We start from the raw sequence: 17,270 nt of genomic DNA on the forward strand, positions 1-17,270 counted from the left end.
TTTTAAACTTATTTTTTTGTTAGACATGGACATACTTAGTATGTAAACATCTCATGTTGTACCATCCTTTCCCTCCTCCTTGCCCCTTTTCTGAAGAGGCCTTCCTTGTTGGAGATGTAGGTCAACCCCATGGGGATTATGGGTCATGCACTGTGGGTGGAGGGGAGAGGGAATGACTCTGTGCAAAATGTCCCAACTTGTGGCTCTGGCAATCTTTCTACCCCCTCTTCTGCAAAATCCGTTGAGTCATGCTAGGAGCATTTTAAGTCTACTTCATTGATGGGCTCTTAGGAGCATCTGGATCTCTGGTCTGGTAGGTGTTGAAAGTCCTCAGTATCTTTCTCCATCACTCTTGTACTAATATCAGCTTAACTAAGAAATCAGCACTGTTGCTCATTTCCCCAATTCCTCTGTGGTTTCAGCTGGGTCATTTATCTCCTCAGGTCCAGTGCCCATCTGAAAAAGAGAAGCAGATTCTTCAATGGAGAGTGAAGTCAATGCCGGTTAAATGGGATAATCATTATTAGATTATTAGAGAGAATTAAAAGGGTTTAGATACTTTTTTTTTGTTTGTTTTTGGTGTTTCAAGGTAGGATCTCACTCTAGCTCAGGCTGACCTGGAATTCACTAGTCCCAGGGTGGCCTCGAACTCACAGTGATCCTTCTACCTCTGTCTCCTGAGTGCTGGGATTAAAGGTGTGTGCCACCATGCCTAGATGGGTTTAGATACTCTTATAGTCTAAGGTTAGTGGGAGCTTGACAATAGAAAGCAGAATCATTATCTGGATATGATTCTGACTTGTTTCCCAGTTCCAGATATGGTTTCCTTTCCACTGAGCGGATCTGTTAGCCAATTCAAGAGCAGTTGGTTACCCACCATGGCTGTGTGCCACTGTTGCACTTGTGTGAGCCTCATGTCAAGTTGTTTGCTTCCAAGACGCTTAAGAGTTTGAGTTGCTTGGACAGATGTTGGCCACTTTCCCCTCGTAGTTCATGTAGTGCCTTCCAGCACTAGATGTGCTAATTGCCTGGGGACTGGCTTTCCTCCGATTCCAAACAGGTCTCTCCATGGTCCATGCCAACAGTGTTTGGTGTCTTCAGCAGTAGGGTCTTACCATTAATCTCTGGTGGGTAATCAAGTGCTCTGACAGAAGTCTGTCTTGTTTCTTTTGGGAGATCTAATAGTTCTCCCTGATCAACAGCTCCTTGTGGAAGTAGACCCCATCCTGGTACAGGGAATTAAAGGCCAATCCCAAGGGAAAAGAAAAAAAGAAAAAGCCAGAGAAGAAAGAGAAATAGGAGAAATTTGAGGTTAGGTTTAGTCTGTCCCTCTCCAGGACCCTTTGATTCAGGTGTTCCTTTTAAGGTCTTCTTGAGTGTTCTACCTTTTAGTCTGACATCCAGGATATAGGATTCTGTGGTACCATTTCAATTTGGGTTCAGTTTTTTGTTCTGCCCCACCCTTTCCTTTTCCCCAAGCCCTACTCTCCCTATTGTCCAAGCCTCAAGATGCTATTCAGTTATGTCAGCACCTTGGGCTGATCCAGGTTAGGACCTGCAGATGAGTGAGATCATGCGATGGTTGTCTTTCTGGGATTGTGTGAGTTCACTTAGAATGATCTGTTTCAAGTTTGACCATTTTTTACAAAGTTCAATGTGTCATTTTTTCTTACTGTTGAGTAGAATTCCATTGTGTAGATATACCACATCTAGGTTATTCATTCATCCAATGATGGGCACCTGGGTTTATTCCAGTTTTTAGTTATTATGAATTGAGCAGCTATAAACATGGTTGGACAAATGTTTCTGAATTGAGATGTGGAGCTTTTAGGGTAAATGCCCAGTAAGGGAATAACAGGGTCTTTTGGTAACTCTATATGCATTCTTTTCAGGAGTCTCTAAATTGATTTCCACAGTGGTTATGCAAGTTCATGTTCCCACCAACAGTGAATGAGTGTTCCTATTTCTCCACATCCTTACCAACATTTGTTTTCATTTCATTTTTTAATGTTTACTATCCTTACTGGGGTAAGGTGGAATCTCATAGTTGTTTAAATTTGCATTTACCTAATGGTTAGGGGCGTTGAACATTTTCTTAAATGTGTGTTAGCCATTTGTAATTCTTCCTCTGAGAACTCCCTATTGAGTTCTCTGCCCCACTTTTGGAGTGGCTTGTTTGATTTTTTTATTGTTTAGTTTTTTGACTTCTTTGTAGATTCTAGATAATAGTTTTCTGTCAGTGGTATAGCTGGCAAAGATTTTCTCCCATTCAGTGAGTATTCTGTTGGCTCTGTTTATGGGATGTTTGTCTGTGCAATTGCCTTTTAACTTCATGAGATCCCATTGGTTGAGTGCTTGTTTAATTCCCTTGGCTACTGGGGTTTTGTTCAGGAAGTCTTTCCCCAGTCCTATATCCTGGAGAGTGCTTCCTATTTTTCCTTCCAGTAGTTGAAGAGTTTCAGGTCTTATATTAAGGTCTTTAATCCATTTGGGCTTGATATTTGTATATGGTGAAACGAGTGGGTCTAATTCCAATTTTCTACATATGGTCATCCAGTTTGTCCAACACCATTTATTGAAGATGCTGTCTTCTCACCAGTCTACATTATTGGCACCTTTGTCAAAGATCAAGCAACTATAGTTACTTGAACTAAGCTCTGGGTCTTCAATTCTGTTCCATTAGTCTATCCTTCTGTTTTTATTCTGGTACCATGATGTTTTTATCACTATGGCTTCATAAAAGGTGTCAGGGAGGATTTCCTGGTCTCCAGTTATGTGGGATAGTTTGAGAAAAATTGGTTTCTGTTCTTCTATGAAGGTTTGATAGAATTCAGCTGAGAAGCCATCTGGTCCCAGACTTTTCTTTTTGGGGAGGTTTGTGTTGTTTTTTTTTTTTTACTACATTTTCAATCTGCATTGATGTGATAGGTGTGTTTAGGAGATTAATCTGCTCTTAGTTTAGTTTGGGTAGGTGGTATGTGTCTAGGAATTCATCCATTTCTTCCAGATTATTTAATTTTGTGGAGTAGAGGTTTTGGAAGTATGCCCTAATGATTCTTCCAATTTCATTGATGTCTGTTGTGATCTCTCCTTTTTTATTTCTGATCTTGTTAATTTGAGACTTCTCTCTCTTTTTTTTTTTTTCCTTGATCAGTTTAGCCAGGGATTTGTCAGTCTTGTTTATTTTTCCAAAGAACCAGCTTGTCTTTTCATCGATGTGTAAAATTGTCCAATTCATTAATTTCTGCTCTAATCTTGATTATTTCTTTCCATCTGGAGCGCTTTGGGTTGGATTTTTCTTATATTTCCAGCCTAGCTTAAATTTTTATCTTTAAAAGATAAATTTAGGGTCTGGAGGTATGGCTAACCAGTTAAGACACTTGCCTGCAAAGGCTAATGACCTGAGTTTGATTCTCCAGTACCCAGGTAAAGCCAGATGTATAATGTCACATGCATCTGGAGTCCATTGGTAGTAATTGGAGGCCCTGGTGTACCCATTCTCTCTGTCTGTATCTCTTTCTGTGCTTGCAAATAAATAAATAAAAATATTTTTTTAAAAAAGGATAAATTTAGGTATGAAATTTCAGTGTACAGGATAATGAGTTTTTAATAAATCTATTACATTGTGTAATTCTTACCACAGTTCAATATTAAAATATTTATAACATTCTAAAAGTTCTCATACTCATTTACAGTTGGTTCCCACACCAGGCTCCAGGCAAAATACTGATCTATTTTCTGTCTGTTCAGATTTGAACATTAGGTATTTATTTATTCATTTATTTATTGAAGCAGGGTATTACTGTAACCTAGGCTGACATAGAATTCACTCTGTATCCCAGGATAAAATTTACCAAGATCATCCTACCTCAGCCTCTGAGTGCTGGGATTAAAGGTATGTGCTACCATGGCTGGCTTGAATGTAGGTTTTTATATTATTTATGACTACTGTAACTTGTAGGTATTGTGGAATTTCTTCTATATGAGGAGGGAGGGAAGGAAGAAACTCTCCCCATGGTACTCAAGTCTGTATCTCGTCAGCCTCAATTATCTCTTCTGTTTGCTTTAGATTTTCCCTTCACTCCTGAAAACTGTCGTTTAGAAGAATAGTGTTGTGGTGGTTTGATTCAGGTGTCCCCCATAAACTTAGGTATTCTGAATGCTAGGTTCCCAGCTGATGGGGATTTGGGAATTAACCCCTCCTGGGTGCAGTGTATTGTTGGGGTGGGCTTATGGGTGTTATAGCCAGTTATAGTCCCCTTGCCAGTGTTTGGCACCCTCTCCTGTTGCTATTGTCTACCTTATGTTGGCCAGGGGTTGATGTCCACCCTCTGCTTATGCCATCGTTTTCCCCTGCCATCATGGAGTGCCCCTCGAGTCTGCGGGCCAAAATAAACTTTTTTTTCCAAAAGCTGCTCTTGGTCAGGTGATTTCTTCCAGCAATGTGAACCTGACTGCAACAGTAATATTGGTACCCAGAGTGGCACTGTTGCTAGACATCTGTGTGGCTTTGGCCTTCAGAGCTGATTTTCAAGAGGAATGTGGAAGGATTTGAAACCTTGGCCTAAGAGATGCCTTGCAGTGCTGTAAGTACAGCTTGATAGACTATTCAGGCCAGAGTTGAAAGATCTGAATGCATTAAGAACTATGGACTGTGAGGTTTGGCTTGTGGGGGTGAGAAAGAGCTTTTCTTGGACTGGGCTAGCAGTTGTGTGGGAAGCTTGCTATTATGCCCATGTCCTGAGAAGTTGTGCAGAGTTACATTGCATAGAAATGGACTGGTGTGGGCAGATATGGCACAGAAATGAAATCTTTGGGCTGAAACACTTGCCCGTTCAGCTGCCATTATATTAGATTACAACCTTTGAGATTGGGTCAGCTGACCTCTACTGGGGCAGCAGGGAGAATGTAGCCTTTCTGAGGGGTCCTGATTGCTCAAGGAGTGTCCTGTTCTTCAAAGTCTTCTTTATTTCCCCCTGGATTAACAAATTGGCACCCTATCTGGTATTGTGGAGTATAAGAAATGCAGGAAAGAGAGGGTCATTGAGTTTGCAACACTGTCTTGTGTTTTGGAGATGGCCATGGGCAGTGTGAAGCAGGTTTTCTGGTTGCCTGTATGGAGACCCCGTGGGGCCATGAGGATGATCCGTGGATTGCAGTGGAGACCTAGTGGAGATGCTAGGGCCATGAGATGGCTGCTGAGGAGAGCTGCCGGCCCCGGATGAAGTTTTCCATGACTGTGAGTAGCCTAGCTGGAGGGGTGGAAGTTGAAGTCCAGAGATTTGTTGCTAGACTTGTTGCTGATGAGAGTTGCTGGACTCAAAGCTACAGAGTTTTATGTTTGTCCTGTTTAAATCTTTTATAGGTTGCATATTTCTTTGCTATGCCCAATGCCATCTTTTGCAGTATGAATGTTTAGTCTGTGCCATTATGGGTTTTTGGGGGGTATTTTTTGGTCTTATGGCTCAGTTGAAGACTTGAACCTTGGATTATGGGAATGCTTGAACCTCATTAAGAATGATAAAAACTATGGAGACCTTTAAAGTTGCACTGAATGCATTGCATATTACATCATGGATGGTTATCAGTTTATGGAGGTCAGGGGTGGAATATGGTGGTTTGATTCAGGTGTCCCTCATAACCGTAGGTGTTCTGAATGCTAGGTTCTCAGTTGATGGAGATTTGGGAATTAACACCTCCTGGAGGCAGTGTATTGTTGGGGTGGGCTTATGGGTGTTATAGCCAGTTATAGTCCCCTTGCCAGTGTTTGGTACACTCTCCTGTTGCTGTTGTCCACCTTATGTTGGTGAGGAGGTGACATCCACCCTCTGCTCATGCCATTGTCTTCCCTGCCATCGTGGAGCATCCTCTCAAGTCTGTAAGCCAAAATAAAATAAACCCTTTCCCCCCACAAGCTGCTCTTGGTCAGGTAATTTCTGCCAGCAATATGAGCCTGACTGCAACAGGAGTTCAGTCTTTATGTCACCATAATATAGCTCTTTGCTCTCATTAAGCCTCAGTCCTGGAGCATTTCTTAGTTTTTTCTACTTTTCCACCTGTAAACTTAGGGAAATTATTGACAAGATAATGTCTCATCTTCTTTCTGTCACCAGTAATGAGCAATTATTTTTTTGTGTGTGAAATCTCTTGTGGTGAAAAATTACTTCTTGATTTTTCTATGCTGTCTTCAATCAGAGGACTGAAACAAAACAAATTAAAAATTGGTTCATCAGAATTCACAAAACAAAAAAGTATAAACTCATAAGTGTGTACTCTTTCGGCCTCTGAAATGATTAAAGCTTCGAACTGTACTGGGACATTTCAACATTATATGCATGTATACAGAGTGAAGGAAATTAAGTGGAAATGTCCATTCTTCATGCTTTCTGGTTTATTCAAATATTTATTGAGTCAGATGAGATACTAGGTAGCGGAGATAGAATCTTGAGAAAGTGAGAGCTTCTCTTTGACTGAGCTTGCAGGCCAGGTGAGGAAAGCAGTGAGCTGGGCAATAAGAGAGGAAATAGTGCATGAGCAAGGCAGGCCAGGCCTGAGTCACATTGTGGTGCCTTGGGAAATGCTGCTGCCATTATGAGAAGTCGACCATAAACAGCCCTTGGCACCTGGGTTAGCCGCCTCAACAGTTTAAAAAAACACCCATTTCATCCTTGGGAGAAAGATATTCAGCAAGTTTGAAGGTGGAAAGAGGGAAGGTTGAAGTGTTTTGCATTTCTAAACAGATCTCTCATCTCCTCTGGCCCTACCTTTTCATAAAGGGGTTAACTGGTTAACTGTAGCTTTGGTTTTTGCAGACAGCAAACTTGTGGAGGCTGGCTTTTGGCACAGCAGGCAACTGGAGGGTGGTGTTTTTCTGATGGGGAGACATTCTGAAGTTTTGTAATTTATGGTGTCTTTAAATATGGGATTTTGTTTACTGTTGGCCTAATTACATCTCTGATATATTTTACTTAGCTTAATGTTTTAATTTTGTGCTCATGCTCAGAGGTAGTTGCCCAAAGGGTACTATTTAAAAAAAAAATCTTAAGTAATGATTTATTTTCAGCGTAACTACCTGAAGCTTGCTGAAGGTAAGAAAACAGAAGGATAGTCTTTTTTTTTTAAGGGTTTTTTTTGTTGTTGTTGTTGTACATTTTTATTTATTTATTTGAGAGTGACAGAGAGAGAAAGAGGCAGAGAGAGAGAGAGAGAGAGAGAGAGAGAGAGAATGGGCGCGCCAGGACTTCCAGCCACTGCAAATGAACTCCAGACATGTGTGCCCTTTATGCATCTGGCTAACGTTGGTCCTGGAGAATCGAGCCTCGAACCGGGGTCCTTAGGCTTCACAGGCAAGTTCTTAACCGGTAAGCTATATCTCTAGCCCCAGAGGGATAGTCTTGAAGAGACACAGGCTTTCTCATGGATTGCTGTGACTATTTCACCTTTCTGAAGTTTTAATTTACCTGTTTGCTAAACCCTGTCCTAAACCATTTCTTTTCAGTAGAAATATATTACAAGCCACACATGGAATTTAAAATGTTCTATCCATCACATTAAGAAACTAAAGGAGCTGAAATTAATTTCAATAATATATTTATTTAGCCCATCATATGCAAGGCATCATTTTACCACGCAACTAATATAAAAATTATTGAGCCATTTTATGTTCTTTGTTACCAGAGTTTAAGAGCAACAGCCCTAGTTCTGGCAGCCCCAACAGGATAGGATTGGTCATGAGTCCCAGTATACCAACTAAAAAGGATTAAAAAGAAATGAGGGGCTGGAGAGATGGCTTAGCGGTTAAGCACTTGCCTGTGAAGCCTAAGGACCCCGGTTCGAGGCTCGGTTCCCCAGGTCCCACGTTAGCCAGATGCACAAGGGGGCGCACGTGTCTGGAGTTCGTTTGCAGAGGCTGGAAGCCCTGGCGCGCCCATTCTCTCTCTCTCCCTCTATCTGTCTTTCTCTCTGTGTCTGTCACTCTCAAATAAATAAATAAACAAAAAAATATTTAAAAAGAAATGAGGAGTGGCAGAAAAGCAGAGAAAGGAGACTGAATCAGTGTGGCACAATGAGAGTTAGGAACAGGTAGATGTGCCCAGTAGTCACAAGACCATTTTTTGGGGGGTGCTGATGTGAGTTTAGGTTTAAATAGAGGAAGAATTAGGGGAGGGGCAAGAGGTATGCATAGTTTAGCAGTCCTGGCCAGCTGTGATCTGGTCCATCATTGTCTTGGTTCTGGTTTCAAGAGGTGACTTGAAAAAAAAAGTCCTTATTGCTTGAGGAGGCAGGCTGGTTTTCAGTAGACGATAACTTCTGCTCCACCTACAGCCTTGCTGTTATCAACAATTGTCCCCATCTGGGGATCAGGGGTCGTGGGGGGAGGGGTTCTGACCTGGAGGCTTTGCTGTTCTTGGAATCCAAAGGTGACTGCAGGTTTAGGACAGTGACTGGAGACCTATAGGTGCCTTATGGGATCTGGAATAAGAAATTGTAAAAAGTTCACAGTAAGATGCCTTCAGCCTTGAAGGGGGATGAGATAGGTTGAGATCATGGGTTTTGGAATAGGCACTCCTTGAGTGATTAACATGCCTAGATGCAGAGGTAGGCTGGATGGAGTCTGACCCAAAGTACAGGAGACAGATGTAGGATGAAGGCTTTACTTTGTGGGCCCAAGTGGGGAGTCAGTGCTTTTTAGCACAAGCAGCTTCTAAGGGTCTGTTATACATGCATAGTGCATCACATCTCAATTCAGAGTAGCCATATTGCAAGTGTTCAGTAGTCACATGTCGCTTGTGTTATTATATTGGATAAGCAAGTCCTAAACCTTTGAAAGGGGCAGGTGAGACATAACTCATGATTTAGGAGCATTGAATAAAGCCACACACAGGTTTCCTACCTTTAGAGAAATCTGATATGGAAAAATTCATCTTGACAGGAAAGACAAAGCAGGAAGTGATTATTCATATTACAAAAGAATTAACCACAGGATCTTTTAAATAGCAAACTCCCTTAGTGCACTGAAGACTATGACTCAATTTGCAAAAAATGTGATTGACACTTGACATTTTAGTAGTACCTTTGTTGGGCAGAGAGCTGTCTATAAAAATGCAACCTGAGAGCTGGAGAGATGGCTTAGCGGTCAAAGTGTTTGCCTGCAAAGCCAAAGGATGCCGGTTCAAATACCCAGGACCCATGTAAGCCAGATGCACAAGGTAGCATATACATTGGAGTTGTTTGCAGCAGCTGGAGACCCTGGCATGCCTATTTTCTTTCTATCTGCCTCTGCCTCTTTCTTTTTCACCCTCTCTCAAATAAATAAATAAATAAATAAATAAAAAGATTTTAAAAAGCTGAGTGGTCAGTATTACAAGTCTTCATTGAGCACCCATTACCTGCAATGGATGATCACAGAAAAAACTAAGTTCATTTTATTTTATTTTTGTTGTTCATTTTTATTTATTTGAGAGTGATAGAAAGAGGCAGAGAGAGAGAGAGAGAGAGAGAGAGAGAGAGCGAGAGAGAGATAGAGAGAATGGACGCACCAGGGCTTCCAGCCACTGCAAACGAACTCCAGACATGTGCGCCCCCTTGTGCATCTGGATAATGTGGGTCCTGGAGAATCGAGCCTCGAACCGGGGTCCTTAGGCTTCACAGGCAAGCGCTTAACTGCTAAGCCATCTCTCCAGCCCACTAAGTTCATTTTAGAAGATAACTGGATGACACACAGGCAGCCATTGTAGTATGAGATAGCTCCAGTGGCAGGAGCAAGGAGGTGGAATAGAGGCAGTTAGGACCCAGCTGGGGCAAGGTAGGGAAGGTGCATATGATTATATAAGATTAAATAAAGCAAGGGTTAGATTTTGTTTAATCTGAGAGTAATTTTCTTCAAAATGTTAGTTTAATAAAAGGGTAAATTAGAAAAGACCAGCTCAATGGGATGTTGTGAAGAAGGCTCTGATTCTGTGCAGTTGGACTCTATCTTTGAGTCTTCAGTCCCCAATAGTTGGCCTCTATTAAGGCATACCCTGGGGGTCATGGAACCAGAAATATAAAAGCGAGCTACATTCTTCTCTGGTTTATCACACCAGGCAACAGCTGTTTACCTCTTACTCAACATCTACTTGAAGTAGACTCCATTTGCCCTTTTCCAGTTTTACCTTGTTAAAGGTCACAGAGAGAACAGAGAAGTTGCTATATAGGAAGGAAGAAGCAAGGCTGTGATCTACAAGTTGGTCAAGTCCCAAGTCCCTGAGAGTACACAGGACTGAAGTTCACAGACACTAGATACTTCAATAGAAGATGTCCTTGATCTCCCTTTCTCTCCTTCAGGCACACTTGTATGCGACTTCTCCTAATTCCACACACCATATTCTCATGCTCCCTGTCAGAAAAACTTAGAGTTTTCCCTCCCTAATGCTAAAGTGGGATCAGTCTTGGGCCGCCTGGGTCTTTGTTCTAAGACTTTCTGTTTTCTTTTTTTTAATTTAAAAGTAATATCTATTTAAAGAATGTACTAGGGATGTAACATTAGGTAATTTCTTCATTGTAAAACAAAGTGTGTTCACACAAAGATGGCTGTGGTATTACCCTTGATATCATCCTATTGTGCTACCCTCATGTATGTGGTCAATCAGCCAAAACGTTGTGTAACACAAGAGTGCATTCATATTACTGTCTTAATTTCAAGTTGAAGAAATTCCAGAGAAGGACATAAACATTTCTTATTAGGTTCAGTGAGCTTTTGGGAAGCAAAAACAAAAACTGAGTTTTGTGTAGTTTGTAAACCAATGTAAGAAACAAAAATGTTCTTGTCAGGGTTCAAGTTATGTAGTTTTAAAATATTCCTAATCCCTGAAAGCTCAATATTTACACCTACATAGAGAGTGGATGTAACCCCATAGTATAGTCACCTTGATAAGTGATAATTATTGGCCATTCCCTTTAAGATGTGATTGGCTTGTCCTGGTGTTCATCTCAAACATGACTGGCAGAAAGCTCACACCAAATGAAGTGGCAGCTCTGCTATTTTCTTGTCTACATGGCCTTGAGTTTTGTCTATAGTTCTGTTTCTGTCACACAAATCTTTCATTTAAATCCATTTAGTGAGGGTGACTTTATATACTAATGTGTCATGATACCTGGTACTCACTTGGGAGACAATTCAACATTATCTAATCAGTTTTTAAAAAAATATTTTTGAGGGTGCTTTTAGTTAAGAGGGGTGAGATGCATAAAGAGGCTTTTGCAGTAGGCGTGACAGAGCTGCCGCCACACCCTGCTTCTGGAGCCTGCTCTAGCTTGCTCTCTTTGTGCTTCTTACCTATCACTTCTTGGTTCTGCTGTCTTTCAAGCTACTTCTTTCTTGCCCCTTGGAGGACCCTGAACTTTCTGTGAGAGACTGGATGAAGGATCCAGCATCATGAAATTTTCTCTTTAAAATTAAAGTGAACAGATATTTTGACTTTTACTCCCATTACCTCAGCAGATCCCTGAGTGGGGGGCATGTGCCTGTTTGGAGAACACTACCTCAATAAGTGAGTTTGACTTCTTTACTGGGGTTCAGATTCTTTAATTGGGAAGAGATCATCAAACTGGGAATTGAGACAATGTAGGAAATTTCTGGCACACAAACCCTGGTTACTGTAATCACTGCTTTACTAGATCAATGTGTGAAGTAGCCTTTTAAAAGACATTTTCTTTATTTTTATTTATTTGAGAGAGAGGAGGGAGGGAGGAAGAGAGAGAGAAAGAGAATGGGCATGTCAGGGCCTCTAGCCACTGCAGACGAGCTCCAGACACTTGTGGCATCTTGTGCATCTGCTTTATGTGGGTACTGGGAAATCAAACTCAGGTTCTTAGGTTTTGCAGGCAAGTGCCTTCACCACTGAGCCATCTCTCCAGCCTCTGAAGTAGCTTTTTTACTAAAGAGATGATAATTCTATTTTTATTTATTTGACAGAGAAAGATGGAGGGGAAGATTGAGAGAGAGAATGGGCATGCCAGGGCCTCTAGCCACTGCATACAAACTCCAGACGCGTGCACCCCCTTGTGCATCTGGCTAACGTGGGACCTGGTGAATCGAACCTCGAACCGGGGTCCTTAGGCTTCACAGGCAAGCGCTTAACCGCTAAGCCATCTCTCCAGCCCTGAAGTAGCTTTTAAATATTTTATTTATTTATTTACAAGCAGAGGGAGACAGGAGAGAGAAAGAGAGAGAGAGAGAATGGGCACACTTGGGCCTCTAGACACTACAGATGAACTCCAGATGCATGGCTTTATGTGGGTACTGAGGAATCAAACCTGGGTTATTAGGTTTTGCAAGCAAATACCTTAACCACTGAACTATCTCTCCAGCCCTGAAGTAGCTATATTTTATTGAGCTGGGGTCATGTTATATTACCCAGGCTGGATGAACTGTTGAGTCCAAGCAATTCTCTTGCCTCAGCTTCCTGAATAGCTGGTATTACATGCAGTTGGAAGCTGGTTTTCTTCTTTTTTATTGTCATGTGTGTGTGTATATATATAAATAGTCATATGTGTGTGCCAGTGCATGTGCATGTACAGGCCAGAGGTTCATGTTGGGTGTCTTCCTCAATTGCTCTCTGCTTTAATTTTTTTTTTTTTGAACATGGTCTTCTGCTGAACCTGAAATTCACTGATTTTGCTGAACAAGATAGCAAGCAAGCCTCAGGGATCCCCTGTCTCCACTGTCCCAGTGCTAGAATTACGGACACATGCCACTGCGCCTGGCTTTTATGTGGCTGCTGAGAATCTGAACTCAGGACTTCATGCTTGTGGGGCAAACCATCTCCCTGGCTCCAAGAAAGCTATTTAAAAATCCACCAGGTTCTGAATCTTCTTATGGCTCATTTTAACTGCTGTGGAGCAGAGTATGACCCAAGGAAATTGAAGTGTTCCTGCCTGCATACATGTTAGAAACTAGAAGAAAGCAGAAATAGTATCTTATCCATGCTTTTACACTCCTCATTTCCTTATACAAGGGAAGATAATAGTTTCATCAAGGGTAGAGTTTTTTCTTCTTCTTCTTCTTCTTCTTCTTCTTCTTCTTCTTCTTCTTCTTCTTCTTCTTCTTCTTCTTCTTCTTCTTCTTCTTCTTCTTCTTCTTCTTCTTCTTCTTCTTCTTCTTCTTCTTCTTCTTCTTCTTCCTCCTCCTCCTCCTCCTCTTCTTCTTCTTCTTCTTCTTCTTCTTCCTTCTTCTTCCTTCTTCTTCCTTCTTCTTCCTTCTTCTTCCTTCTTCTTCTTCCTTCTTCTTCTTCTTCTTCTTCTTCTTCTTCTTCTTCTTCTTCCTTCTTCCTTCTTCTTCTTCTTCCTTCTTCCTTCTTCCTTCTTCCTTCTTCCTTCCTTCTTCTTCCTTCTTCCTTCCTTCTTCTTCCTTCTTCCTTCTTCCTTCTTCCTTCTTCCTTCTTCCTTCTTTCTTCTTTCTTCTTTGACTTAGGGTCTCACTCTAGCCCAGGCTGACCTAGAATTTACTATGTAGTCTCAGGGTGGCCTTGAACTCATGGCGATCCTCCTACATCTGCCTCCCGAGTGCTGGGATTAAAGGCATGAACTGCCATGCCCAGCTATGTGTAGATTTTTGATGGTAGAGTAAATCGGCTAATTTGGATTGAAAATATGATTTAGGAAAAAGAAATTCCACTTTAAGCTTCTGGTTTATTATAGTGGCTGGTTTAGTTGCCATTGTGAATAGACAGTCTGGGAGACTGGACATTCTGAACAGGCAGTGCTTTGGGAAATTAATGGAAATGCAAAGCCCATGTGATGGGAAACCATTCATCTAATGGTCATAGACAAGTGACTTCTATATATTTAATTTGTCTTTTACTTGTTGGTATCTTTTGGTCTCTTATTTAGGAGACCATGGCCAAAACCAGGCTTATTAAGATTTTTTTCTTCTATGCTTTCCTAGATCTATAAAAGAGGAGCTTAGAGGCTCCAGATGTAAAGAATTGACAAGGAACTGGGTGTGGTGGCACATGCCTTTTAGTCCCAGCACTTGGGAAGCAGAGGAAGGAGGATTGCCATGAGTTTTTCAAGGCCACCCTGAGACTACATAGTGAATTCCAGGTCAGCCTGGGCTAGAGTGAGGCCCTACCTCGAAAAACAACAACAAATAAATAAGAATTGACAAGAAGAGTGTTGGAGAGATGGCTCAGTGGTTAAAGGCACTTTCTTGCAAAGCCAGCCCGAAGGCCTGGGTTTGATTCCCCAGTACCTCATAAAACCAGATTCACAAAGCAGCACATGAGTCTGAAGTTTGTTTGCAGTGGCAGAAGGTTCTGGTGCATCTATTCTCTCTGCATCTCTCTAAATAAATAATAAATAAGTATTTAAAAAATTTTACAAGGTGAGGGAAGTGCTAACTACCCTCATTTGATTAGTGCATGATGTGTGTACTATATATATATATATCATTAATATGTATTATTATTACATGCTATTAAAAATCCTGGGTTGGGGGCTGGAGAGATGGCTTAGCGGTTAAGCGCTTGCCTGTGAAGCCTAAGGACCCCGGTTCGAGGCTCGGTTCCCCAGGTCCCACGTTAGCCAGATGCACAAGGGGGTGCACGCGTCTGGAGTTCGTTTGCAGAGGCTGGAAGCCCTGGCGTGCCCATTCTCTCTCCCTCTCTCTGTCTTTCTCTCTGTGTCTGTCGCTCTCAAATAAATAAATAAAAATTTTAAAAAAAAAGAAAGAAATTCTTTAAAAAAAAAAATCCTGGGTTGGAGAGATGGCTTAGTGGTTAAAGCACTTGCCTGCAAAGCCTAACATCCCAGGTTTGATTCCCCAGTACCCCTGTAAGCCACATGTACAAGGCACGTGTGTCTGGAGCTCATTTGCATTGGCTGGAGGCCCTGGCGCACCCATTCTCTCTATCTGCTTCTTTCTCTGACTCTGTCAAATAAATAAATAAAATTAATTTCAAAAACCCTTACAAGCCAAAAATAGTACAGCTTACTTGCTTACAGTTAGGCTTATAACCTATTTTGAGTGAGTCTATGCATTCTTTTCTTCTGCTTATTTTTATTTATTTTTATTGAGAGTGACAGACAGAAAAAGAGGCAGATAGATAGAGAATGGGTGCACCAGGGCCTCTCCAGCCACTGCAAAAAGAACTCCAGATGCATACGCCCCCTTGTGCCTCTGGCTTGTGTAGGACCTGGGAAATGGAGCCTTGAACGGGATCCTTAGGCTTCATAGGCAAGCGCTTAACCACTAAGTCATCTCTCCAACCCAGGACTTTAGATACCTGCACCACTTTGTGCATCTGTCTTATATGGGTCCTGAGCAATTGAACCTGGGTCCTTTGGCTTTGCAGGTAAGTGCCTTAACCACTAAGCCATCTCTCCAGCCTGAAAATGGGAACATTTTGATATTGGTTTATATTGACGTAGTCATGAGGAAGACCTCAAAGTCTAAAGGAATTTTGTAATTGATCTCTAGATTTGTTATCTGTGCCAATTTGCATTGTTATAACTAAAAGTTTTTAATCCATTTTTCTTATTTGTTGTCTCTTCCAAGTGTGAGAGACAGTTTTTTTTTTTTTTGTTGTTGTTGTTATAGACTGGGAATACTGTAACATGGTATGACTGTGTAAAACTCCTCTCTCTTGGTAGGGCAGTTGTGATCTTATGTAGGCAGTCTGAGACATTAGTCCAGTTAGTGGGACTCTGTGTGCCAGGTACCTTGACACATACTGTCATAAGAGATGCATATTATCTCTTCTGTAGGGTGGGGATTATCATTCATGTTTTGCACAACTGAAGCCCAAGATGGTTAGCATCACACAGTTCACAATGGCCAAGGGAGGGATCTTTTGTTATGAGACAGTGATGCTGGACTCCATTGGTTTGGGCAAATGTTGTCAGGTGCAGTTTCACCTCTAAAGCCCCTGCTGGCTCAGATTCACAATTGTAGGCCATCCTGCCTGTGTCTGACCACGGCCCGTGCTTTGTGGTTTCTGTGCTACACAGGCGTTAGGTTCACCCAAATCAGGTTACTGTGTGTGGCCCTTTTATTTTAAACATCTGTAAAGGGGAAGTCCCTTTAATATGACTTGATTGGCCTTTCAAGAACTCTGGAGCTTAGACTTCTGCAACATATCATCTAAGTTGTTTTTTATTCTTTCTTCCTTCCAGTGGAGGCCATAGTGGAGTTTGACTACCAGGCCCAGCACGACGATGAGCTGACAATCAGCGTGGGTGAAGTCATCACCAACATCAGGAAGGAGGAAGGAGGATGGTGGGAGGGACAGATCAATGGCAGGAGAGGTTTGTTCCCTGACAACTTTGTAAGAGTGAGTACCAAGCAAAACCCTTTTTCTTGTCTCCTATGTGGGCTCTGCTGACCAAAGGCTTTGGGGGCATTTAGAGGTAAATTACATGGGATCCATAAAGGCTTTGTTGACAGCTTGACCTGAGTGCTATCAAGGAGCGTATGTGTAATCTTTCCCTTGATATATGGGATACCTGTTTTGAAATGGCTTTTTTTTTTTTTAAGACCAGGAATGATCTCTTCCTAAACTGCATATCACTTCTTTGAAAATGCTGGAGAAACATAAAGCTTGTTAAATTGTTAGATGTATTACGTGTTTCACTTGCTTTGAGAGTTTAAAATTCTAACTTTCTACTCATGTATTTCCCTTTTATTGTGTGTGCATGCATATGTGTGTATTGTGCATGCATATGTGCATGCATTTTCATATATGCGCCTGCACATGGGGAGGCCAGAGGGCAATGTTGGATATCATCCTCAGAAATGCTATCTGCCTTTTTCCAGGCAGGGTCCCTCTTTGGCCTGGAGTCTAACCAATTAGGTTAGACTGGTTGGCTGGCTGGCTGGCCCCAGGGAGACTTCTGTTTCCACCTCCGCAGCATTATACATAGGTACTGGGAGTTGAACTCAGGTCTTTATGCTTGTGGGGCAAGTACTTCACCAACTGAACTATCTCCCCAGCCCCTGTATTTGCGTTTTTGATAGGATCAGTCTTCCTTTCCTTTTCTTTTACCCCCTTAGGTTCATGAAGTATTGAACAAAGCCCATTTCTTCAGTAAGATATTGAAAAGTATACCCTTTGAAGAACTTTTCCAGGGCTCAATTATAAAATGTAGCTCATTCCTACTAATAGATTACATGCCTTACAGTTGTAAATAGTAGTTTGAATTGTTAGGTAAAAGAGTGACCACTTGAAGGCTGTCCCTTATGGGAACTACTATGTTTAAAAGATCCAATACTATAAATTTTGTGGTCCACA

At 41.6% G+C, this 17,270-nt stretch overlaps 1 protein-coding gene across 4 annotated transcripts in view; it reads left to right on the top strand.

Annotated features, from left to right (window-relative positions):
* Sh3kbp1 (SH3 domain containing kinase binding protein 1) overlaps nt 1–17,270 on the top strand; it is a 446,513-nt gene that overhangs the window by 61,723 nt on the left and 367,520 nt on the right. For all 4 annotated transcript variants that reach the window (XM_045140550.1, XM_045140551.1, XM_045140548.1 and 1 more), the window contains exon 2: nt 16,156–16,313. In XM_045140550.1, coding sequence (XP_044996485.1) covers nt 16,156–16,313 — 158 coding nt within the window. The remainder of the gene's footprint in view (nt 1–16,155; nt 16,314–17,270) is intronic.

This window comes from Jaculus jaculus, chromosome X, assembly GCF_020740685.1.
Source record: "Jaculus jaculus isolate mJacJac1 chromosome X, mJacJac1.mat.Y.cur, whole genome shotgun sequence".
NCBI lineage: Eukaryota > Metazoa > Chordata > Mammalia > Rodentia > Dipodidae > Jaculus > Jaculus jaculus.